Source organism: Scyliorhinus torazame, chromosome 10, assembly GCF_047496885.1.
Source record: "Scyliorhinus torazame isolate Kashiwa2021f chromosome 10, sScyTor2.1, whole genome shotgun sequence".
Lineage (NCBI taxonomy): Eukaryota > Metazoa > Chordata > Chondrichthyes > Carcharhiniformes > Scyliorhinidae > Scyliorhinus > Scyliorhinus torazame.
In genome coordinates, this window is record NC_092716.1 from 109500007 (window position 1) to 109526515 (window position 26509).

The 26509-nt window shown below is 46.4% G+C and overlaps 1 protein-coding gene across 4 annotated transcripts in view; it reads left to right on the top strand.

Annotated features, from left to right (window-relative positions):
- Window positions 1-26509, top strand: part of vac14 (vac14 homolog (S. cerevisiae)) — a 442569-nt gene that overhangs the window by 92786 nt on the left and 323274 nt on the right. For all 4 annotated transcript variants that reach the window (XR_011949565.1, XM_072518576.1, XM_072518578.1 and 1 more), the window contains 5 exons: window positions 382-489; window positions 980-1089; window positions 5327-5433; window positions 6341-6475; window positions 7551-7700. Coding sequence is in view for 3 of the 4 variants with exons in the window: in XM_072518576.1 (XP_072374677.1) it covers window positions 382-489; window positions 980-1089; window positions 5327-5433; window positions 6341-6475; window positions 7551-7700 (610 nt within the window). In the remaining variant the exon portion in view is untranslated. The remainder of the gene's footprint in view (window positions 1-381; window positions 490-979; window positions 1090-5326; window positions 5434-6340; window positions 6476-7550; window positions 7701-26509) is intronic.

The window sequence follows — 26509 nt, forward strand, 5'->3', positions numbered from 1 at the left end:
TAATGTCCAATTGAGAGGGCGGATGTCTAATCTGATGATATGTATGAAATATGGGCCAAGGCTGACATGTAGTACAAGGTGCTAAGCATTTTAAAATCCATATCAGCTCTTTAATTCCTCACACACACTCAGCCAATTTCAGGCAAAACTGTCACACAGAATTTTCTTTCATTCTGGATATTTTGAGCAACGCTCACGGACTTTTGATCATTCTGAATTGGGAAATGTACTCGGTGATTCCTGTCGCAGGATGCTATGAAGGTGTTTTCCATTTCACTGCGTGTGAACTGTTTAATGTGAAAGTACCGGTGACTGTCGCCACTAATAATTATTTAGTCCATGATGGGTGATTTAATCCTGGTATCATTTCTTATCTCACAGGACATTGTCACAGAAAGTTCCAAATTTGACCTCGTGGCCTTTGTCCCTCTCTTGAGAGAGCGAATTTATTCCAACAATCAGTATGCAAGGCAATTCATCATCTCTTGGGTGAGTTCCAAAACATTTGTGACCTTCGGTTGGAGGAATGAAGTGTGTTGCTCTGATCAGTAGCAGATTGAATCAATAGCTTGAGCATTTTAAAACCAAGAAGGGAAGGAACATTTCTGCTGCCACTCCAGCACTGATTTGGGCTTCAGGTTCTGGCTGAGGGCTCATTAGTATATTACTTACAGCCATATTGTACCTTGAACTGCACAGAAGCATGTGTGATTCAATGCAAGTGGTGTCCTCTCCATTAAACCTTGCATTTCTGTGTTGCTAAGCAGCCATCTCCTGTATTCCAATTAGTGACCAGCTCTGTATGCATTAGGAAACTTGCGTGTAATCTAATGTTTCCCGCACTTAAAATGCAGCGATGCATTAAGTTCCTTGTTTTTGATTGAATTCTGAGCTGCCAGGTCACCCTTGGGGTTCAGGCGGGGTGACCTCTGAGCATTGCCGGCTCTCATGCTATTTTCAATCTTGGCTATCTTTGCAGATCCTGGTATTGGAATGTGTTCCTGATATTAACTTGCTCGACTACCTGCCAGAAATCCTGGATGGACTCTTTCAGATCCTCGGAGACAACAGCAGAGAGATCCGTAAAATGTAAGTGTGGGTGGTCTGCACAAATGGTTCATCAATAGATTTCCTTTTCTTAAACTTTAGGGATTGTATATTCATCCTGGTGTGGGTTGTTAATGGTCACTGGAGCATACATGCTCAATATCAAGGAGCCACGGCCTGGTGTGGTATTGACGTCCTTCACTGTCTATAACAGTCACTGTATGTCCTGAAATTCAGTTGATCATAGTTTATTCTGATGACCAACTTTAGTGCTGGTCGATCCAAGTGGCACAGCACATGCGTTTATAAGTGTCTTTCAGGACAATAATGCCTCCTTTTTAATAAACAGCCTTGATCACAGAAATTGATGAGAAATTTCTATACCAAGCAGATTCCTGGAGTTATAACGCGAAACCTTGATCAAAGTGCTAATTCCACATGTTTAATTCTTGGATTAATATTTAATTTTTAAAAAATTATTTCATGAGATGTGGTTGTTGCTGTCTGGGCCAGCATTTGCTACCCACCGCTAATTGCCCTTGAACTGAGAGGCTTGGTTGGCCATTTCAGAGGGCATTTTAAGAGTCAACCACATTGCCATGGGGTCTAGAACCACATGGAGACCAGATCAGGTAAAGAGGGCAGATTTCCTGCGACACGGCGGCACGATGGTTAGCGCTGTTGCCTCACAGCGCCAGCGACCCTGGTTCAATTCTGACCTTGGGTGACTCTGTGAAGTTTGCACATTCTCCCCGTGTCTGCATGGGCTTCCTCGGGGTGCGCCGGTTTCCTCCCATAGTTCAAATATGTGAGGGTTAGATGGATTGACCATGCTAAATTGTCCCTTAGTGTCCAAAAGGTTAGGTGGGGTCATAGGGATAGGGTGGGATAGTGATTCTAAGGGGGAATTCGAATTGAAGAATCCAATGGGTTTTTAACACCAATCGATGATAATTTCATGGTCACCATTACTGAGACTCGCGGTGGGATTTGAACCCATGCTCTCCAAGCATTAGCCTGGGCCTCAGAATTAGCAGTCCAGTGGCATGACCACTGCATGACTATCTCCCATTTGAGTGCAGTGCTACCTGAAGATCCTGCTTGCATGTCATAGAACATACAGTGCAGAAGGAGGCCATTCGGCTCATCGAGTCTGCACCGACCCACTTAAGCCCTCACTTCCACCCAATCCCCATAACCCAATAACCCCATCTCACCTTTTTGGTCACTAAGGGCAATTTATCATGGCCAATCCACCTAACCTGCACGTCTCAGAGGGAAGCGAGGGACGAAATAGCCGGGGCCTTAACGGATATCTTTGCAGCATCCTTGAGCACGGTGAGGTCCTGGATGACTGGAGAATTGCTAATGTTATCCCTTTGTTTAAGAAGGGTAGCAGGGATAATCCAGGAAATTATAGACCTGTGAGCTTGACGTGTGTGGTAGGCAAACTGTTGGAGAAGATACTGTGGGATAGGATCTATTCACATTTGGAAGAAAATAGACTCATCAGTGATAGGCAGCATGGTTTTGTGCAGGGAAGGTCATGTCTTACAAACGTAATAGAATTCTTTGAGGAAGTGACAAAGTTAATTGATGAGGGAAGGGCTGTAGATGTCATATACATGGACTTCAGTAAGGCGTTTGATAAAGTTTCCCATGGCAGATTGATGGAAAAAGTGAAGTTGTATGGGGTTCAGGGTGTACTAGCTAGGTGGATAAAGAACTGGCTGGGCAACAGGAGGCAGAGAGTAGTGGTGGAAGGGAGTGTCTCAAAATGGAGAAAGGTAACTACTGGTGTTCCACAGGGATCCGTGCTTGGACCACTGTTGTTTGTGATCTACATAAATGATCTGGGCGAAGGTACAGGTGTTCTGATTAGCGAGTTTGCAGATGACAGGCAAATGCGAGGTGATGCATTTTGGAAGATCTAATTCAAAAGCGGACTATACGGTCAATGGAAGAGTCCTGGGGAAAATTGATGTGCAGAGAGATCTGGGAGTTCAGGTCCATTGTACCCTGAAGGTGGCAACGCAGGTCGATAGAGTGGTCAAAAAGGCATACAGCATGTTTGCCTTCATCGGACGGGGTATTGAGTACAAGAGTCGGCAGGTCATGTTACAGTTGTATAGGACTTTGGTTAGGCCACATTTGAATACTGCGTGCAGTTCTGGTCGCCACATTACCAGAAGGAAGTGGATGCTTTAGAGAGGGTGCAGAGGAGGTTCACCAGGATGTTGCCTGGTATGGAGGGTGCTCGCTATGAAGAAAGGTTGAGTAAATTAGGATTCTTTTCGTTGGAAAGAAGGAGGTTGAGGGGGGACCTGATTGAGGTCTGCAAAATTATGAGAGGTATGGACAGGGTGGATGGCAACAAGCTTTTTCCAAGAGTGGGGGTGTCAATTACAAGGGGTCACGATTTCAAGGTGAGAGGGGGAAAGTTTAAGGGAGATGTGCGTGGAACGTTTTTTACGCATAGGGTGGTGGGTGCTGGAACGCTTTGCCAGCGGAGGTGGTAGAGCCGGGCACGATAGCATCATTCATTGTGGGCAGCATGGTAGCATTGTGGATAGCACAATTGCTACACAGCTCCAGGGTCCCAGGTTCGATTCTGGCTTGGGTCACTGTCTGTGCGGAGTCTGCACATCCTCCCCGTGTGTGCGTGGGCTTCCTCCGGGTGCTCCGGTTTCCTCCCACAGTCGAATGATGTGCAGGTTAGGTGGATTGGCCATGAGAAATTGCCCTTAGTGTTCAAAATTGCCCTTGGTGTTGGGTGGGGTTAATGGGTTATGGGGATAGGGTGGAGGTGTAGCCTTGGGTAGGGTGCTCTTTCCAAGAGCTTGTGCAGACTCGATGGGCCGAATGGCCTCCTTCTGCACTGTAAATTCTATGATAATTCAAGATGCATCTAGACAGATATATGAATGGGCGGGGAACAGAGGGAAGTAGATCCTTGGAAAATAGGCAACAGGTTTAGATAAAGGATCTGGATCGGCGCAGGCTGGGAGGACCGAAGGGCCTATTCCTGTGCTGTAATTTTCTTTGTTCTTTGTCTTTGGACTGTGGGAGGAAACCGGAACACCCGGAGGAAACCCACGCTGACACGGGGAGAACGTGCAGACACCGCACAGACAGTGACCCAGCAGGGAATCGAACCTGGGACCCTGGTGCTGTGAAGCCACAGTGCTATCCAATTGTGCTACCGTGCAGACAAGGTTTGTCAGCAATGTCCTATTGCACCCAGTGGGTTATCTGCCAGTTAAAGCTTTCTGCAAGTTCCCATCACAGTTGCCTGGCAGGTTGCAGAACAAACTTCTTTCCGATTGTGACATCCTGCCGAGTCCAACATGGTTGTTCCTGCCTCTCGGCTGATTCACTCGTTGTCTTCCAGACAAAATAAAGAAACCCAAAACGCGCAAGATGTTCCTGGTAAAAGGGATTGAAGTTGCAGGATGATTGAGATCGGCAGCCTCGATCACAGGAAACATTTCAGATGCAGATGGATACTTGACCAAGCTTTGTGAGTGGGGCTTGTCCATTAGCAGCACATTGAGATTGATCCATCTGTGAGCTAGCTTTCGAGGGAGCTACTTATGGTTTGTGAGCAAGGTAACCGCTAAACGACATACATGTGGAGTAACGTGGAACATACCACTGAATATAAATACCATTTATGTGTGGCTGTGCAAAGAAATTTAAAAGGGCATGGCATTGAAAAAGCTGATTGTGCATAGTGGTGAAACTTCACAGTGAACATTGGTTGAGAGCAGCATTGCTCAAGTAGTGAACCTGCTGCAAAATTCCATCATGTTCCCAATAATGGCACCCTGGCCAGAGTCCAGCAGTTGCAGAATTCACCAGTGTACATAGCTGAAATTGTACAAACCCAGAAGAAGCAGCTAATGGAGGTTGTGTCCTGGCGAAAGAGACAATGCCAGTCCCTATTTGAATACAGAGATTGAATTTTTAAGTGTTTATAAAAGTCTTCATAATTTATTTACTGTTCAGGCTGATGGATTTTTTCCCCTTTCCTGAACTAGCATGCTGAAGGCAATTATTATTCAATCCTTTTATGTAGCTGGCTGTGATCGGCTATCTCAGCACAGGCTGCTGATTGAACTTGGAGTTCTACTGATCTGTCCAGCTGCTATTTTCTGCCTTAAGCAGCCACATCATTGTTAGGAGCACAGGGTGATTTGGAGATCTTTGTATTTACCCCTTTCTTGCTGTAGCTTAATCAGCAGGTTCTACCTGGCTAACATAATTAACTTCCCTTTAGGTGCGAGACTGTCCTTGTTGAGTTTCTGAAGGAGATCAAGAAAAACCCATCAAGTGTCAAATTTGCTGAAATGGCCAACATCTTGGTCATCCACTGCCAGGCCTCTGGTGAGTCCCCCTTCTCCACCCTGGTGTATGCTGCTCAGATCCTTTCTCTTTTTCCTTCTGCCCTCTTTTTCCCTCCCTTTCCACTCTCCTCTCTTCCCCCTTCCTCCTTTCCTCTTCCCCCTCATCCTTTCGCCTTTTCCCTCATTGTCTCCAGTTGTTATTTGCGAAACCAAAAGGTACGATTATAATTTTAACTCAAAATGCTAAGAATTGTCCATGGTATATTTCTGTGAAGATAATGGTATTTTGCACTAAGGTGGACAGTGTGGAAATTACTGCAGAGCTAAATGGTGCAGTGTGTTAAATGCATTTGCCTTCGGGGAGTTTGGGTTTTAATCTAACTCTGACTAGGCGGACAGTCTGCTCTTTACCAGGTATGAGGGATTCATGTGAAATGAGTTGGGTAGCCTCAGCCGAGTTCCTGGTGGCTGTGAGTCCATATTAAAAAATTATTCACATTTCCCAAACATATACTGAATGGGAGCTTATTCTAGCTTCTTGTTATAAATGAAAATAAAGAATATTCTTCTGACTTGAATTTTGAACCCAAGTGTTGACCTCCAACCAAGTCCAGCTAATAATTGGGATTGTGCTCTCGGCGTTTTATCTGCCAATGACTTAAGCTCCAATCACCAGTCACTTGCACTTGATCTAAGTGTGGGTCAGGTACAGGGAATTTTACTGATCATTCTGTATCTGACTCGAAGCGCTTAACACTGATGCTACTCCTGAAATTTCATTCCTCGGGACTGGCATTCACCTTGATCATGAATGTACACATTCCCAATCTCAAACTTTGCACATTGTCCTTTGGAAGCCCTGCCACTGTCTGTTTTTGGTTGTTGAATCGGAGTGCTGTTGATGTGGTGATCATGCCGTCTTTCCTATTGTTTCTTGCTTCCCGTAGATGATTTGATTCAACTGACTGCAATGACGTGGATGAGGGAGTTCATCCAGTTAGCTGGCCGTGTGATGCTGCCCTATTCTTCAGGAATCCTGACAGCCGTTCTACCCTGCCTCTCCTACGATGACAGGAAGAAGAGTATCCTTCTCACCAGCCAAGCATTGAGTGCGCGAGTTACACACTGCAAACCTATGGTTACATGCTTCGTGTAAAGGCAGAGTCTTCAGTTTATAGCATGGTGCCGCTTTTGGGAATTCCTGCAGAATATATATTTTTAAAAAATCTTTGATTACTTCTCCTCTTGACTTGAAGTCTGGTATTTCTTGCCCCAGCCCCTCGGCAATTCATATTCATAGTAAGTGCCCAATTTGTATAGTATCTCCACGCACATTCTGGCTTAAAAGCAGTTCCTTCTGTCTCATTTGCAATCGTGACACGGTGGCGCAGTGCTTAGCACAGATTGCTCATAGCACCAAAGACCTGGGTTCAATTCCAGCCATCAGTGACTCTGTGTGGAGTTTGTACGTTCTCCCCGTGTCTGAGTGGGTTTTCTCCGGGTGCTCCAGTTTCCTCCCACAATCCCAATATGTGCAGTCCAGGTGGATTGGCCGCGCTACAATTGCCCCTTAGCGTCCAAAGATGTGCTGGTTAGGTGAGGTTACGGGGTTACAGGGATTGGGCGGGGGGAGGGGGGGCGGGGCTCTTTAGAAGAGTCGGTGCAGACCTGATGGGCTGAATGGTCTCCTGTACTGTAGTGATTCTGTGGTTCACGTTTCCCCCCCCTCCACCCTGCTGACAAGCTAAGAATCATGAGCCTTTTACCGCTCCCTCTGTTCATCTGTCTCCCAATTCAGAAAGCTGACAGCACTGTGTTCTTGGTCATGCTTGTGGCATGTGGTGTCAAGCACCGGCAAACATTCCTCCCTGTTTTCCTGCTGCACTCAGTCCTGTCATTTGTTGGTGTCATTCTGGAGTTTGGCCATATCCTGAGTGGAGGAGAGGGGAGCCACAAGGAACTCTCTTCCCAGACTTAGAGCATCAGTGGCACGATCGATTGCCAAAATTCCTGCAGCACTATCTTGGCTAGAAGGTTAACTGGAAATGTTTCTCTTGATCCTGTGCTGGCTCAAAAGCATGTAGCTGTTATATTATTTGATGTAGATTCTTGTCCTACTTTGGTCGTGGTGTGTTGACTTCTTAATTCAAAGTCCAGGTATTAAGGAGGTAGCGAATGTGTGCAACCAGACCCTGATGAAGCTGATCATGCCTGAAGATGACGGTGACAATATCCGACAGATAACGCTACAGCAACTAGACGGTGCTGCTGACGAGTCCTTCTCGAGCCACAAGAACTCCTCCGACCGTAAGTGATCGCTGCTTAATGACAGAGTGTGTTAAATAGAAACTGATTCATGTTGGAATGATAGTTCAGCTGGACTTGAGTCTGAGATGCAACAATTCCAACGCTTGCTCCTCCCAATTGCTGAGTGGGTTGATGTGCATCTTCTCTAAAGCTGTGGCAAATATCTCCCCTGTATGAACCTAGACCAGTGATGAGCAACCTCGGCTAGTGAGTGGCCCTCCTTCAACTCAGTGGGCTGCGAGATTGAATTCAGACTTGTTCACTAACCATGACCCCATGAATAAGATTAAATACATTTAATACACGTTGAATATTTAATAACGAGTTAGAGAAAATGTTTAATAATTTATATATTAATGGAACTATCACCATCTTCAAATGATAAAAACAAAATAAATATTTACACTTTGGACACAGTCAATGCTGAAAATAATCAGCCCGCATCTCACTTCACTTGCCATTGCTTTACATGCAAATCACTTCAGTCAAACCGGTAGGAAAAAACTGCACGGGTGGAAATCGGCAGGACTAACCTCCGCGTGGGCAACAGCCAACAAAATGTCTCGTATGCCGCACTCAGAACCCAGATGGGCTGCATGTGGCTCCTGGACCTGGACAATGAATGACAGATGGCCAAGTTGCCATGAGGCATGTCACAGCGCAGTAAGAAACTGTCATTAACTGGTTACCACATGTATGTGCTTTCCAGCAGAGAGTGACTGATGAACAGGTGGGTGGAGGCATCTGTTTCCTGTTGGTCTCTGGCTCGGTGCTAGCACTTCAGCCCTGGATTCAGAAAATTGTGCATTCAAATATCACTCCAGGGCTTGAACATGCAATTCATACTGTTAGCCCTAATTCTATTGTGTGCCTTGCTTTTAAAATCTCCGTTGATCTGTGGAACTCTTGATTCGCATCTCCTTTATGCCTTATACAAAATTACAATAATGCACTATCACGCAAAAGAAGATTCCTCAGTGCTGACCTGTTGTCCTTGATAACTTAACTATTCATTTACTATGGACAAATACCATCTTATTTTGCTGAGTTTGGCATTGAGGGTTATTTCTTGTAACCTGTGTCCTCACTTTTGTTTTATTCTTGGCCCTTTCTGCCTACACTAATCAGCATCATCTTTGATGGCTATTTTCTCCCTTTCATGCGATATTGAGCAGTGGGGCCTGTTGTCTCGCTTTCTAGTGCTTTAGATGGGTGATTTCCCGAGCCCTGTTGGAAAAGCAATGTACTGGCCAGCACTCTTCCCTTAATCATCACCATCATAGTTTATTCACACATTCAAGCCAGGGAAATGGTTGCAACTTTATACAGACACGCAAGCACATAATAAGAAGATAGGAAAGAAGAGGTTTTTAAAACTGAAACTTAAAGAAAAATCACCGCAGATGTGGATATTGGTTCACATAATTGCCAAAGTCCAGAAAGAGAGTCCCAATTCCCAGTTCAAGTAGTTAAAGCAGGGTTTTGCAGAAGTCTTTTAAAGTTGATGGTGATGCAGCAAGATGAGATCTGTATATAGAGACTTGATCTGCCTGGCAGAGGATGGCAAGAATCTTTCAGAGAAAACAGGCTCGAGGAGGCTTAGACTTGATGTAGACTGTTGGTTAGCCTGGTGTTCAACTTTGATGTTTGCAGATTGCGGTTTAAACCGCAGATTGATTGCGAATCTGGAAATGTAATATTAAAACTTTCCAAAAGCCAGTGGCTTAGGTCACATGATGTTTCCCATTAATGAGTCATAGATCATGGAATCCCCACAGTGCAGACGGAGGCCATTCGGCTCATTGAAGCTGCCCCAACCCTCCAAAAGAGCACCCTACCTAGGCCCAGTCCCCACCCTATCTCCATAACCCCACCTAACCATTGGATGCTAAGGGGCAATTGATCATGGTCAATCCATCTAACCTGCACATCTTTGGACTGTGGTAGGAAACCAGAGCACCCGGAGAAAACCCACGCAGACATGGGGAGAATGTGCAAACTCCACACAGTAACCAAAAGTCTGAATCGAACCCGGTCCCTGGTGCTGTGAGGCACCGTGCCGCCCCAAGTCAGTTGCAGGTTAACCAGCAATTTCTGTGCCTCTGGTCAAAACCCATATTTCACCATGGGAGATTAATGGTGGCTTTTAGTGCTTCTACATGTCCAGTGAATTTTGATTACTTCTTCTTTGTTATAGGACCAGGCTAGAGATGCAAATTATCTGCTGGTCCCTGGTTTTGTTGATTGTAATGTGTCCTTTAGAGGTTTGTGATTCAAGGACTAGGGTTGAGATTTTGCCCTGTAACATCTGCTGGAAATTTCTAGAAACTGTAACCAACTTATGAATCATGTGATCTGTAGCAGCCATCCTTTGGTTGCGCAAGGTCACTTTTTAAATAAGTAAAATGGTTAGGTTTACAATCTCTTTGGTGCCCTGGGGCCATGACACTGCACTAAGCCCATTAGCACGACCAGTAGAGGGCAGATGCTACCATCAGATGGGGGAGGAGTGAAGAATAAATGTAGTTTAAGGGCAAAAGTATGTAAAATAGTAAACAAGGACATATAAAACGCTCTTCAGGGCAGGTGGTGGCGAGGTCGTTCAGAGGGAGAACTCTGCTTTAAGGAAGGTCTTGTCGATGGAATGGGAAGGGAGAGGTTCCAAGAAATTCCTGTGTGTGGGACCTGGGCAGCTGAAGGCACAGACACTAGGGCTGGAGTGAAGGTGGCAAATGCAGAAGGTTTCAGCTGAGGGCTACCTGGTGTTGAGGGGTTGTGTTCCTGGAGGAGGTTAGAGATTGGGGAAGAGTTAGATGCCGGGCAGATCCAACATCAGTGTTATAAAGTGGTGCCATCGATTAACACCACAATCATCCAAGTACAGAAAAATACAAAGACTGATGATAGCTAAGAATTGGATATGGGCTCGCCCAAATCCCTGGGATCGCCTTTGCAGAAACGCATCTCGCCAACCTAGGAGGCTGGCTTTGAATTTTTTGTATCTGCAAATTGAAGAGCATTTTCAATATTCATCTGGCATGTACCACACGAGTAAGGTTGGCCATGCTTTGAGCCATAGTCTGTAATTCCTTGACTGTCTCACCAGCACCTTCAAGACCAACCTCTCCTTCAAGAACAACCTTAATAAATCTACCAGCTTTGATAAAGAGTCACCCAGACTCCAAATGTTAGCTCCCTTCTCTCGCCACAGATGCTGTCAGACCTGAGATTGTTCAGTTCTGTTTTCTTTGAAAATCTACCTCCTTGACTAAGATGGTGCATATCCCTCATGATAGCTTTTCCTTGGTTTCATATCCATGTCTTTCTGACGCTTTGTGACGTGCCATGGATGTCTTTCTATGTTTTGAGTGTAACGTGAATGCCAGTTGCTGAATTTGGTCTGGGTTGCAGTGGTCTGATTAAATGGTTACCAGTAAATTCGGTAGAGCAGTTTCGAGTCTTGCATCCAGCAGGTGGCACTATAGGCTCACCTGTAAACGTTCAAACACTCACTTGATTTGGCTTATCGGCTGTTTTGTTTCCTCCATCCAATAAATTGAAAATGATTTGGATTTGTTAACTACGTACAGAACCATAACAGCACAGAAGGAATCCATTCAGCCCCTCATGCCTGTGCTGTCTCCCTGCATAAGCGACTGAGCTCGTCCCATTGCCCACCATTTCCCTGTAACTCTGATTTCTCATTCTTCTGATGTGTGGTTACCAGATCGATTGCGATGTTAATGCACATTACTGCTTAAAAAGTGATCTTGATCATTGAGATGGCTTGGGAATGGGAGGATGAGTTTAAAAAGTTAACATGTTAAGTGATGACTTTCCTAGAGTAGAATGTCCCCCAACTTGGTAGATCTGCGGCAGAGCCAGTGGCACTGAGTGATATGTTATTGGGGTGCATGATTGCAACCTTTATTCTCTCTTGTGCATGTGTGCGCCTGTAGCCCCATTCACATCCTCTTTCTTAAATGCTTGGCCCCTTCAACGTACGAATAGGAGGAGGCCATTTTGCCCCTTGAGTCAATTCTGCCATTCAGCGAGATGATGGCTGACCTCCATACAATGAACAAAATGCCTAACGATCTTAAGTTTGAAATTGGCAATTGCCACTTGGAGAAGAGAGTTTTAAACTGCTGCCACTCTTTGCGTGGAGAATGTTTCCTGATTTCATTCCGGATATGTCTGGATCTGCCCAGTTTGAGATTTCCCAACCAGCAGAAAGAACTTCTACATCAATCCTCTCTGTTTGCCTTGATGTCATTAGATCTTTGATCAACTCACCATCAACTTGTAAATTCATGGGATTTCAATCCCGGTGTGTGTAAACTCTCTCTGGAATTTAATATTTGGAGCCCGAATATCGCTCTGGTAAATCTACCAAGGTCTTATTCTATTCCTAAGGTTGAAAATAGTCCTGGAGTTTGTGATAAGATTAATAAATATATTGACTAGAATAAATAATTGAATCAAATAATTAATTAAAGCACATAATTATAATTATATTTCCCCTCTCCCCCTCCTGGAACAGGTTGGTGAATGGCCCCACGTTTTGTGGGAGCCATCTTCGACCCTCAGATGGTGTACTTGATCTTCTCCAGGTAGAGAAATTATGATGGGTCTGCCAGCCAGTCTGCAGCTGTGGGTGGTGCGGCTGATCGCCAGCCAAGCAGAATTCTCCGGTGGGCGATTAGGGAAGCAAGGGCAAGGGCGTCAACCCTCTTCCCCTATGTAACTCTGGCTGGTCCAATGTCCCAAAGACTGCCATTCTCGGGCACGGCTCCACCCTCACCCCTCAAGCTTGGACATTGCCTCGAAGAAGGCTGCCCAGAACCAGACCAGTTTGGGGCAGGTCCAGAACATATGGGCATGATTGGACGGGACCCTCTGGCACCGTTCACATTTGTCCTCTACCTTCGGGAAGAACCTGCTCATTCGTGTTCTTGTCAGGCGTGCGTTGTGCACAGCTTTTAGCTACATGAGGCTTAGCCTTACACAGGAGGACAGGGAGTTGGCCCTGTTAAGTGCTTCGCTCCAGAGTCCCCACCCTACTTCGGTGCCTAGCTCTTCCTCCCACTTGGAAGAGTCAATTGCTAGGGGCGTAGATTTAAGGTGCGAGGGCCAAGGTTTAAAGGAGATGTACGAGGCAAGTTTTTTTTTTTTACACAGAGGGTGGTGGGAACCTGAAACCTGCTGCCGGACAGGTAGTGGAAGCAGATAAAATAGTGACTTTTAAGGGTCATCTTGACAAATGCATGAATAGGATGGGAATAGAGGGACATGGTCCCCGGAAGGGTTGGGGGTTTTAGTTCAGACAGGCAGCATGAACAGTGCAAGCTGGGAGTGCCGAACGGCCTGTTCCTGTGCTGTAATTTTCTTATTTCTTTGGTTTGGGTGAAGGAATTGAATATATGGTACCTAAATTTGCTGATGGCACGAAGAGAAAGTAAGTTAATGAAGAGGATGTACGAAGGCTACAAAGGGACATAGTTTGCAAGGACCTGCCAAATGAAGTATAACGTGGGCAAATATGAAATTCTCCATTTTGGCAGAAAGAATGAAAAATAACCTCACGACGTTAACGGTGAGAGATCGCAGAGCTCTGAGATTCCGAGGGATCCGGGTGTCCTAGTGCATGAATCACGCAAGGCTAGTTTGCAGGTACAGCAAGTAATTAAAAAAGTTAGTAGATGTTATTATTTATTGTGAGGGGAATTGATTACAAAAGTAGGGAGGTTATGCTTCAGTTATACAGGGCATTGGTGAGACCACATCTGGAGTATTGTGTAGAGTATTGGTCTCCTTATTTAACAAAAGATGAAAATTCATTGGAACTAGTTAAGAGGTTTGCTAGACTTTTCACATGAGGGAAGATTAGAGAGGTTATGCTTGTATCCACTGGAATTTAGATGAGTAAAAGGCAACTTGATCGAAACCTTTAAGATCCTGAGCGGGTATTGATAGGGGGGATGTGGAGAGGATGTTTCCTCTTGTCGGAGAGTCTTGAACAGCAATCACTGTTTAAAAACAAGGGGTCGCTTATTTAAGACAGAAATTAGGAGAATTCTTGTCTCTGAGGCTCTCGTGAGTCTCTGGGATTTTTCCTCAAAAGGCAGTGGAAACCGAGTCTTTGAATATTTTTAAGGCAGAGCTAGATAGATTCTTGATTAACAAGGGGGTGTTAGGTTATCGGAGTCAGCAGGAATGCAGGGTTGAGGTTACAATCAGATCAGCCATGATCTTGTTGACTGGCAGAACAGGCTCGAGGAGCCGGATGGCCTACTCCTCATTCACATGTTTGTATGTACACTGCAATCCCTCCCAGGTCGGTATGTCCTTGAGAAGATGAGTTGCCCAGCACAGCTTGCGGTTTTTCCAGCTGTGATCTAAAGCTGAAGCATAATTTGTATTCCAGCTCTTTCGCTATAAAGGCTAGTATTCTATTCACTTTTCTGATTATTTCCCTTAGTTGTCCAGGACATTCTAACATGCGGATTCTTGCTCATTTTCTTTCTTGCATTCATGGCGTTTCCCTCTCGTGTGCATTCACTCTTTCTTTCTCTCATATTTAAGAAACCCATTGGGTGGAGGGTGTGAAAAGAGAATTGGCGTTTTAAACATTTAATATCTGATGAGCTGGACCTGGGCTGATATTGAGTCTGATTGATTGATTTCACTTTCCTTGAATGATATGAGATGAGAGTCTGCAGCAATGTCTTGCTAGTGGAGAACACTGATAAATTAGCAGTTACAGTCTCGTTTGGAGCTTCTGAAATTGGCTCTTATGAGAAATGGAGGTGTCAGATCAGTGCAGTAGAGGGCCCCCCGAGCCAGGTCTACCCGTGGACCAATGAAGAGCCATTTATTGTCTGCTTGAAGCTGATATGTGGTGACAAGGTTCCATTTGCAGAATTGATCTTCCTAACTATGAGCACGAGAAGTATTAATCTGTCCCTGATTGTATATAAGAGCTCTCCCTGCATTTAGAGGTACTTGCTCTTCTGCTTGTATCGCATCCCTCAGGCGGACTTTTCACTTCTCGAGCCTGGGAGGGGGTTGCATCCACAGCGATTGTGTACAATGAATAAAATGTAATCGTTGCAAATTCTGTGTGATGGCAAAGCCAGCAGCCACAGTATGGAGCAGCCGATATAACACTGAGCTAAGCAAACCAGACGTTTCCTGCTTTGGTGCCTGACCCATGCTGAGTTTAGCCAGTCTCAGGGCAGATGGGGTCATTTTACGAGTTGCAATTGCCCTGAATTTATTTGGGGGTGGATGGTGTGAAGTGCGGAGGGGGAAAAAGCCAATTGAATTCCTCATCCGGCCACTTTACGGTGAGCCCAGTTGCAAAGTCTATTCATGGTAATTGAGCGAATTGTGGCTGAGGTGATGATGCCCCTCCAGAGTCGAACGACCCCCTGATATTCACATGAAGGATGATTGGGATGTGGGGAGGGTACCACAATGGGCTCTTTCTTCAGAAAATAGAAACCTGAGAGGTGGCCTAATGGGGGTCGACATAAACTGAGTTGACATAAATTGACCCTGATTGGGTAGACATAAAGAGGGGGTTAAAAACCCCAACATTCCAGATCTAGGCCATTTCATTAATCTGCAGATTCAGTAATGCTTGATTAAATGTATGGTTTCCACAGAATTGTTACAGCGCAGGAGTCGCCATTCGGCCCATTGTGTCTGCATCAGCTCTCCCAAGTGAGCATTTCACCCAGTGCCATTCCACTGCCTTTTTCCTGGAATTCTGCACATTGCTTCTTTTCAAATAATCATCTAATTCCCTCTTGAATGCCTTGATTGGCCCTGCCTCCACCACACACACAGTGCATTCCAGACCTTAACCACTCTTTGTGTGAAAAAGCTTTTCTTTGTATTGCTTTTGCTTCTTTTACCCATATTCTGTGCACTCTGGGTCTCCTTCTGTCAACGGAAAATGTTTCCCCCTATCGGCTTAGTCCAAGCCCTTCACAATTTGAAATACTCTCAAATCTCCTCTCAGCCTTCTTTTCTCCAAGGAAAAAGAATCCCAACTTCTCCAATCTGTCTTCAAAACAGACGTTTCTCATCACTGGGATCATTCTCGTAAACCTCCTCTGCACTCTCTCCAATGCCTCACATCCTTCTTAAAACACTGCTCTCAGAACTGTATGCGGTATTGCAGCTGAGGTCAACTAGTGTCTTATACAAGCTCAATAGAACTTCCTTGCTCTTGTACGCTACACCCCAATTAATAAACCCTGGGATACTGTGTGCTTTAATGGGCAGCACGATAGTACAGTGGTTAGCACTGTTGCTTCACAACGCCAGGGACCTGGGTTTGATTCCTGGCTTGGGTCACTGTCTGTGCGGAGTCTGCATGTTCTCCCCATACCTTCATGGGTTTCATCCAGGTGCTCCGGTTTCCTCCTACAAGGCCCGAAAGACGTGCTTGTTAGGTGAATTGGACAATCTGAATTCTCCCTCGGTGTACCCGAACAGGCGCCACAGTGTGGCAGCTAGGCGATTTTCACAGTAACTTCATTCGCAGTGTTAATGTAAGCCTACTTGTGACACTAATAAAGATTATTAAGTGCTCTCTCTATTTTCAATCATTTATGCGCAGGTCCCTTTGCTCTGGCACTCCTTTATAGTTGTACCCTTTATTTTACGTTGCCTCAACATGTTCTTTCTATCAAAATACATCACAGCTCATTTCTCTGAATTGAACTTCATCCGCCACCTCCGCCCATTCCACCACCTTGTCCATAGCCATTTGATGTTCTGCTCACGATGCTTCCAAGTTTTTTTTTATCATCCGCAGATTTTGAGATTGTTCCCTGTACACCCAAGGTCTCGATCATAAATATAGACATACCCAATACTGACCCCTGGGAACTCCACTTCGTCCAGCCTGAAAATCATCCATTAACCATTACTCAGTTTCTTGTCACTCGAGGAATTTTGTGTCTGTGTTGCTACTGTCCCTTTTATTCCATGAACGAAAACCTTTCTCACAGTGGCACACAACAGGATGCGTTTTGCAAGTAAGGTTTTGGATGAGGGTATCTTTGCGAGAGTTGCCTTTCATGTCAGCCTTGCCACGAATTGACATTCCGGTGCAGTACTGAGGGAGTGCTACGATGTCGGAGGAGACATCTTTAGGGTGAGATGTTAAAATGTGGCCCTTTCTCTCTCTTTCTCCCCCCCCCCCCCCCCACCCCCGGGTGGACATAAAAAAAAATCCTATTGTGTTGTTTTGAAGGTGAGCAGGAGAGTTCTGCCCAGTCCTGGTCAATGTCTATCAACTGACATAATGAAATCAAATGATTGATCATTATCACATTGCTGTTTGTGGCAGCTCAATCTGCACAAATTGGTTGCTGCCGTTCCTATATTATGATGTTAGGATGTTAGGACATTAGGATGTTAGGATGTTAGGTTGAACGGGCATCGCGCGACAATTGCCAGGCAGGAATGTTCCCTTCCAGTCGGGGAACACTTCAGCAGTCAAGGGCATTCAGCCTCTGATCTTCGGGTAAGCGTTCTCCAAGGCGGCCTTCAGGATGTGCGACAATGCAGAATCGCCGAGCAGAAACTTATAGCCAAGTTCCGCACACATGCGTACGGCCTCAACTGGGACTTGGATTCATGTCGCATTACATTCACCCCCCCCCCCCCCCCCCCCCACCATCTGGCCTGGGCTTGCGAAATCCTACCAACTGTCCTGGCTTGAGACAATTCACACCTCTTTAACCTGGGATTACCCCTCTCTCTGGATCTGTAAAGACTTAATTACCTGCAAATGCTCGCATTCAAAGTATCGTTTTGCATCTTTGACTTTGTCTATTATATATATATATATATATGTTTCTGGAACCTACCTCTTCATTCACCTGAGGAAGGAGCAGTGCTCCGAAAGCTAGTGATTTGAAACAAACCTGTTGGACTTTAATCTGGTGTTGCAAGACTTCTTACTATGCTCACCCCAGTCCAACGCTGGCATCTCCACATCTTTCCTATATTATGACAGTGGCTACACTTTTAAGTACTGCCTGATTTGCTGTAAATCGCTTTGGTGCATCCTGAGATCATGGAAGATGATATATAAATGCAAGTTTGTTCTTTTGACTATAGTATTATAGTATTATGTAGTGTTGAACCTGGTTAGACCGGAGTACATGTAGTGAAGATTGGGGCGGATGTGGGCAGCATGATGGCGCAGTGGAAAGCACTGCTGCCTCAAGGCGCCGAGGTTCCAGGTTCGATTCCGGCTCTGTCACTGTCCGTGTGGAGTTTGCACATTCTCCCCGTGTTTGCGTGAGCTTTGCCCCCACAACCCAAAAATGTGCAAGCTAGGCGGATTGGCCACGCTAAATTGCCCCTTAATTGGAAAAAATGAATCGGGTGCTCTAAATTTATTTTAAAAAAGGATTGGGAGGGCAGCACGGTGGCGCGGTGGTAGCACTGCAGTCTCATGACGCCGAGGTCCCAGGTTCGATCCCGGCTCTGGGTCACTGTCCGTGTGGAGTTTGCACATTCTCCCCATGTTTGTGTGGGTTTCGCCCCCGCAACCCAAAGATGTGCAAGGTAGGTGGATTGGCCACGCTAAATTGCCCCTTAAATTGGAAAGAATTAATTGGGTACTCTAAATTTATTTTTTAAAAGATTGGGGACGAGTAGTGAGATTCAGTGTAAATTGTGTCGCAAACGGGTGGGATTCTTCTTCACTTGGTATGTCCGTTTGAAAGACAAGCCCGCTTGTTCAAGGTTGAGTTTGCAGCCCGAGCGTCACCCAGTTTCTCTGATGCTTTAGTGATGCCCTTGGGAAGTGCCTTTCATGAATACATTTCTGTAAGGTGAGAGGTTTGAAAGTATTTCAACGCCTGTGGTGTTCCCTGAAGGATTATAATAACAATGTTGTGTGATCTCCATGTATCGAAAGGATCCTGTGAAATTGCATGGATGGTTTGAAGAATTCTATCCTGATTTTAGAAAGGATTGATCCCACACTCCTTCCCAAATTTCCGAAATTCTAATAATGGCAATGTAAGGGTCCTTCCTATTCATTTCCCCTTTCTTTTATTTTGCTGTTGTCATTTTGATCCATGGATGATTAATGGACATGTACTTTTAAGTCAAGCAGCAGCAGAGGAATTCAGAAGTTACAGGAGGCAATACTCTGCTAGTCTCTGCAAGTTTGAACAGGAGCTTCAGACGTTTCAGCACCAGAGAGAGAGATGGGATGGGTATCAGTTTGATTGATTGCCTTGGAGCTAGTGAATTGGTCCAAAAGGCCGTACTCTGCCCAGCAGCAGGTGGTGATTGGATTCTGCCCCAGTGGAATGATTTTCAGAGTCCCAAGGAACTCAGTTCTCTCACTCGCTCTCGCTCTCACCTCCATGTTTCCTCTAGAAAGGCTATGAGTGCTGTATTTCTGCAACTGCAGAGAGCCTGAATGAATGAATCTACAGAAAAACCATTACAGGCTGCAAACAAAGACCAGCACCCTCCCTCTCTCTCCAGAAAGGCTGTATTTCTGAAACTAGAGGCCTGACTGAATCTACAGTAAAGCCTCAGACTGAAAGGAGAGTTTGAAGAGGGGTATGCTGGAAACAATCTTCTGAAACAAAGGCACTTTTCCCCTTTTTCTTTTGTTTTACTTTCACCCCTTTCTTTCCCTCTATATTTGGCTGTCTTGCGTGTGTTTGTGTAGAGGGTGGAGGCGGCATGTTAAATCAGGGAATTAGATAATAGTTATCCAGTTGTATTTGCTACATATTTCATTACAGTTCTTGTTATAAATAAAATGTAATTGTGTTTACATTTACAAACCTGGTGACTGTAATTATTGGGCAGCCGAGGGCCAAAAACTTTGGGTATTTCTAAGAATTAATTGTTAATTCACTTGTGTGATGACTCTGGGTCCAATGGGGCGGAAATTGACCGCACACTAGCCCAGGGGGCCATGACGTCAGATCTAATGGCCAATTGGACGGGAATTGACCGTGCACTAACCCAGGAGCTCATAATATCAACTTGTGGAAATGCACAGGTGTGATTATAATCATCCATTGGTGAAACAGATCATTCTGGAAGATGCTGTGTGATTGTGACACCGAGTAGATGAGACCCTTTGCCATCTTACTTCAGGGGACTGCACAGGAGTGTGGAAATAATTGCACTTTGCGACTTCAAAATGCCGTTGTGTCACTCTTTGCGATTGATCTGAGATGTGAAAGGCATCCCCAAGACTCCCTGATAACAAGCCAAGGGTGGCAGATTATAAAACTACCTCCGGGGGACCTGTTCTGATCTAGATTGCATCAGGACTGACTGAAGACATAGAATTATAGCCGGGTGTTACAGCACAGAAAGAGGCCATTTGGTCATATTAGTCTCTGCAAGGGAAAAGCAGCTTGTCCCACTCTCCAGTCCTTTCCCTGCGGCCTTGCTGTACATTCCTCTTCAGAAAATGATCCCTTTTGAAAATCAGGGATTGAATCTGCTTCCACTGCACTCTCGGGCAGTGCAATCCAGATCCTAACCCCTCGTTTTAAAAAAAAAAAGTGTTTCCCTCATGTCATCTCTGGTTCTTTTTAGGACAGTTTGAAGAGGGCTTGCTCTGATATAAATTCAGTAGGACCTCTGGAGGAAACGTTGAGGTCTGTGCCGCAAGTCTTTGAAACCTTTTTTCCTGTCCTCTGACAATCGGTTTTGTTTGATGGTGTTTGATAGAAGTACAAGCTACGCAGCTTCCAAAAAGCATGAAAAGAATGAAAGCATGAATGCTGCGAAGCTTTTATCTTTTGTAGTCATGCCAGCTGTACTCCTACTTGAAGATTACGTACAGGCCCTTGATACAAGTTGTTGAGATTTATGTAATGTGTGATTGGAAGTGTTGTAGTTGGTTGAGATAAAAGAGTTGCCTGCAAACAGAAGTGACAAGGTGGGGGTTGCACTCTGTCATATTCTACCTGACATCCTTGCTCCATTCAAATGGGGCCCAGAATTATTGTTGCGAATGGAGTAGAATGAAGGATGATGGTTAATCTGGTTTTGGTACTGTACTGTCACTGGTTTTATTGGTACCAATACATCTTGGGAAACAGCAGACTCAAATTAATTCACTTCAGCGATATATGATAGTTAGCTCATGTTAGATTGCACCCATTTCTCTTGATAGCAGCCACAAGCACTAAACTGCTCAAAGTACTCTCTCTCTATCTCCCCTGACACCACCCAGGCTTTGAAAGACTGGATCTTTAATTGTACTGTTGGATGATTTCCCGCAGATTAGATGACCGTAGTTGGGCACGTGAGGTAATTTTAATGAATGCACGCTGCAGACCAGGGAAGGCAGTGCACAAACGGAAACTCTGGCAACTGCTGCCTGCAGGTTTATAATCTTTGATTTTGATCAGGAACTACGCATGTTTAGATTTTCTTTCAGCATTCCCAGCAGGCAATCTTCCCCACTAAATATTAGCACTTGTTGCCTCTAGTATGAAAATGTCACCTGTTATCGCTCAATCAGTGTTCTTTTCTCTAACATTTAAAAGCCAATTGGTTCTGGACCCCAGCCAGGCGAAACATCCTCCCTGCATCTGCTCTGGCAAGCCCTGAGAATTTTGTATGTTCCAATGAGATCACCTCTCACTCTTCTAAACTCGAGAGAACATAAACCTAGCCTCCTCAATCTCTCTGCATAGGACAATCCCACCACCCCGGGAATCCGTCCGGTGAACATTCATTGCACTCCTTTTATGGCAAGTATATCCTTCTTTCAGTAAGAAGACCAAAGCTATACACAATACTTCATGTGTGGTCTCTTCAGGCTCTACAGTGTAGGTTGGTGAGCATGGCGGTGATGGGAGAAATAGGATTTGGCACTGGATGGAATGCAGGAAACCGAGTTTTGAATGAGCTGAAGTTTATTGCAGGGTGCTGGATGTGGAGCCAGACAGCAGAACACTGGAATAGTCAACTCAGGAGGTGACAAAGTAGTTGCAACTGCACATGGAGTGAGATAGGTGCAAAACCAGCTGTGTTGAAAGCTGGGAGGAAACGATCTTTGTAATGGACAGAGTATGGGATTGGAAGCTCAGCTCAAGATTGAATGGGATGTTAATATTGAAAGCAGGCTGGTTCAACAGGTGACAGTGGAATGAATGGGGGATTAAGGAGTGGGGGTAAGGTAAAGTTGTTTTGGATGTGGAAATTGGAGTCAGGGCTTCGGCTGAAGAACAATGGTTTTGTTCTTCTGTATTTAATTGGAAGACATTTCAGCTTGACCAGGCCTGGATGTCAAATGGTAAAACAGTGAAGAAATTGAGGGATGTGGTGAGGTGGAGCTGAGTGTCACCCACATAGATGTGAAACATGACACTGTTGTTGCTGAGGGGTCACCTCCATGGGAAACCAGAAGGGGAGAGGGGATTGATTCTTGAGTGTGAGAGAGCGGGGATTGTGCGAATGAGAGAGGGGGGTTTGCTAGTGAGAGAGAGGGGGGGATTGAGCAAGTGAGAGGGAGGGGGATTGTGCGAGAGAGGGGGGGATTGTGCGAGTGAGGGGGGGATTGTGCGAGTGAGAGAGGGGTGTATTGTGCGAGTGAGAGAGGGTGGATTGTGCGAGTGAGAGGGGGTGGATTGTGCGAGTGAGAGAGGGGGTGGATTGTGCGAGTGAGAGAGGGGGTGGAGTGTGCGAGTGAGAGAGGGGGGGATTGTGCGAGTGAGAGAGGGGGATTGTGCGAGTGAGGGGGGGGTTGTGCGAGTGAGAGAGGGGGATTGTGCGAGTGAGAGAGGGGGGGGATTGTGCGAGAGAGAGGGGGGGATTGTGCGAGAGAGGGGGGGATTGTGCGAGTGAGAGGGGGATTGTGCGAGTGAGGGGGGGGATTGTGCGAGTGAGAGAGGGGGATTGTGCGAGTGAGAGAGGGGGGGATTGTGCGAGTGAGAGAGGGGGGCGATTGTGCGAGTGAGAGAGGGGGGGATTGTGCGACTGAGAGAGGGGGGGGATTGTGCGAATGAGAGGGGGGGGATTGTGCGAATGAGAGAGGGGGATTGTTCGAGTGAGAGAGGGGGGGAATTGTGCGAGTGAGAGGGGGGGATTGTGCGAGTGAGAGAGAGGGGGATTGTCCGACTGTGAGAGAGGGGGGGATTGTGTGAGTGAGAGAGAGGGGGGTGATATGTTAGGCAGGTCGGTTCGGTGTGGACTGCACTTAAGCAGCGATGTGAGAAACAGACCTCTAACACTGTAGAAAATGATGTGGAGATGCCGGCGTTGGACTGGGGTGAGCACAGTAAGAGGTCTTACAACACCAGGTTAAAGTCCAACAGGTTTGTTTCGATGTCACTAGCTTTCGGAGCGCTGCTCAGCTAGTGACATCGAAACAAACCTGTTGGACTTTAACCTGGTGTTGTAAGACTTCTTACTGTAGAAGATCCAACATGGTTTTATTGAACAATAGAACAATACGGTAGCATTGCGGATAGCATAATTGCTTCACAGCTCCAGGGTCCCAGGTTCGATTCCGGCTTGGGTCACTCTCTGTGCGAAGTCTGCACATCCTCCCCGCGTGTGCGTGGGTTTCCTCCGGGTGCTCCGGTTTCCTCCCACAGTCCAAAGATGTGCAGGTTAGGTGGATTGGCCATGATAAAATTGCCCTTAGTGTCCAAAATTGCCCTTAGTGCTGGGTGGGGTTACTGGGTTATGGGGATAGGGTGGAGGTATTAACCTTGGGTATGGTGCTCTTTCCAAGAGCCAGAGCAGACTCGATGGGCTGAATGGCCTCCTTCTGCACTGTAAATTCTATGATGAAACATACATATTTAACTGTGGGTCGACACTATACTGAACTGACTGGAGACCTTGTACTAGCCTGACCAGACTCACTAGCTACCGCATGGTGTTTGCACTGTGCTAGCTCGTGGACTCTGACTGTCTCAGTGACTCGGTCCAGAGAGAGCGGGAAACCTAGTGCCCTCTGGCTTTATAGTGGTGGTGTTCTGTCTGATGATTGGCTGCACTGTGCTGTGTGCTTACTGGTTATCCTGTGTGTCAATCACTGCCTGTCTGCACTTCATTATATACATGCGTGGATATTATGACATCTCCCCTTTTTAAAAAATAAATAAATAAATACTAAGGTGTGGTGTGTGTATATATATATATATATATTTTTATATATATATATATATATATATATATATGACTGACTATATACAGAAAGATGTCTAAACAAACGTATATACATAGGAAGGTTGCGATAGTGCAGATACATAGCAAACAAAACAATATTTACAGAGGTCCAATTGGCGAAGTCACAAAAATGTACAAAAGTTCAGTCTATAGATTTAGTCTTTGTGGTGGGCGACGAATTCTTGTTGATCGCCGCAGAGGCGGATCAGGAGCCGCCTGCACTTGGAGAGGCGGGATCGCTGGCATCGCGGTGGGCGCGTGGACCGGCGGGATTGCTGGTAGATCGGTGGCCTCGTGGTAGGGTACATCCGGAGGAGGCATCGTAGGCGGCGGGGCACGCCGGTCAGGTAGCGGGCGTGGAACTCTTCGCAGTGCCCGTCTGTTGCGCCGTAGCAGGGAGCCATCAGCCATGCGGACAAGGAATGATCTTTGGGCCACTTGTTTGAGCACAACAGCTGTGGCTGGCCAGCCGCCCTCAGGCAACTGTACGCGAACATGATCAGTTGTGGCCAGCTCGGGCAGATCCGTGGCATGGGCATCGTACGTGGCTTTCTTTTGGACCCGTGACTGCTGCATTTTCTGTAGGACTGTGAGGTGGTCAAGGTCGGGAGCGTGGATGCATGGAACTGTGGTCCTGGGAGTGCGATTCATGAGCATCTGGGCTGGAGACAATCCAGTGGACAGTGGGGTCGCCCTGTATGCCAGCATCGCCAGCTTAAAATCGGAGCCTGAATCTGCAGCTTTGCACAGCAGCTGCTTTACAATGTGGACCCCTTTTTCGGCCTTCTCGTTTGACTGCGGGTAATGGGGACTGGAGGTAATGTGACGGAAGTTATAGGACTGTGCGAAGTCAGACCATTCCTGGCTGTAAAAGCAAGGACCGTTGTCGCTCATTACCGTGAGCGGTATCCCATGCCTGGCGAACGTTTCTTTGCAGGCTTTGATTACCGCCTTCGACGTGAGGTCAGACAGTTTCACTACTTCTGGGTAACTGGAGAAGTAGCCGACCAGGAGTGCGTAGTCACGCCCCTTGGCATGGAAAAGGTCTACACCGACTTTGGACCACGGAGAGGTCACAATCTCGTGCTGCTGCAACGTTTCTTTGGGTTGAGCTGGCTGAAACTTCTGACAGGCAGGGCAATTGAAGACTGTGTCGGCAATGTCCTGGCTGATGACTGGCCAATAGACCGCCTCCCGAGCTCTGCGTCGGCATTTCTCGACCCCAAGATGACCCTCATGGAGTTGGCCCAACACCATAGCACGCATTCTCTGAGGAATTACGATTCTGTCGAGTTTCAGTAGGATTCCCTCCACCACCGTCAGGTCGTCTTTTACGTTATAGAACTGGGGACATTGTCCCTTCTGCCAGCCATTGCTGTGGTGCTGCATCACGCGTTGCAGCAGAGGATCCTTGGCTGTCTCCTCACGTATTTGGACCACCCGTTCGTCGGAGGCCGGAAGGTTCGAGGCACACAACTGAACTTGGGCTTCTATGTGGCAGATGAAGTCACTTTGTTCATGCGGTGTGGTAATGGACCTGGACAGGGCATCTGCAACGATCAACTCTTTACCTGGCGTGTAGACCAGTTCGAAGTCATAGCGGCGTAGCTTTAGAAGAATACGCTGTCACCGAGGCATCATGTCGTTTAAATCCTTCTGGATTATGTGGACTAGAGGCCTGTGGTCCGTCTCTACCGTGAATTTCGGCAGACCATAAACATAGTCGTGGAACTTGACCATCCCTGTTAGGAGGCCCAGACACACCACCTCAGTCTGAGCGTACCGTTGCTCAGTGGGCATCATGGCCCTGGAGGCATTCGCTACTGGAGCCCAGGACGCGGAGTCATCCCGCTGAAGGAGCACCGCCCCAATGCCGTCCTGGCTTGCATCAGTTGATATCTTGGTTTCCTTAGTTGGGTCGAAGAACATTAGGACCGGGGCTGTCGTGAGTTTTGCTTTCAGCTCACGCCATTCCTCTTCATGCGTGGGCAGCCACTGGAATTCCGTTGACTTTTTGACGAGATGACGGAGGGCCGTGGTGTGGGATGCCATATTGGGAATTAATTTCCTGAGGAAATTGACCATTCCGAGAAGGCGGAGGACCGCCTTTTTGTCCTCCGGGGTCTTCATGGCGTTGATCGTCGAGACCTTGTCAGCGTCTGGCCGTATGCCCTGCTGCGAGATGTGGTCACATAGGAATTTGATCTCCGATTGTTCAAATGAGCACTTGGCCCTGTTGAGTTGAAGACCATGTTCATGGATTTTTTGGAATACCTCCTTGTGGCGAGCGATGTGTTCCTGGGGCGTTGTGGACCAGATAACGACATCGTCAACGTACACTTGCACCCCCTCGATGTCCTCCATCATCTGTTCCATGATGCGATGAAATACTTCGGAGGCAGATATGATGCCAAAAGGCATCCAGTTGTAGCAGTAACTGCTGAACAGGGTGTTGAACGTGCACAACTTGCGACTAGATGCGTCCAGTTGTATTTGCCAAAAACCCTTGGAGGCGTCGAGCTTAGTAAAGAATTTGGCATGTGCCATCTCACTGGTCAACCCTTCTCGTTTTGGTATCGGGTAATGCTCCCTCATGATGTTGCGGT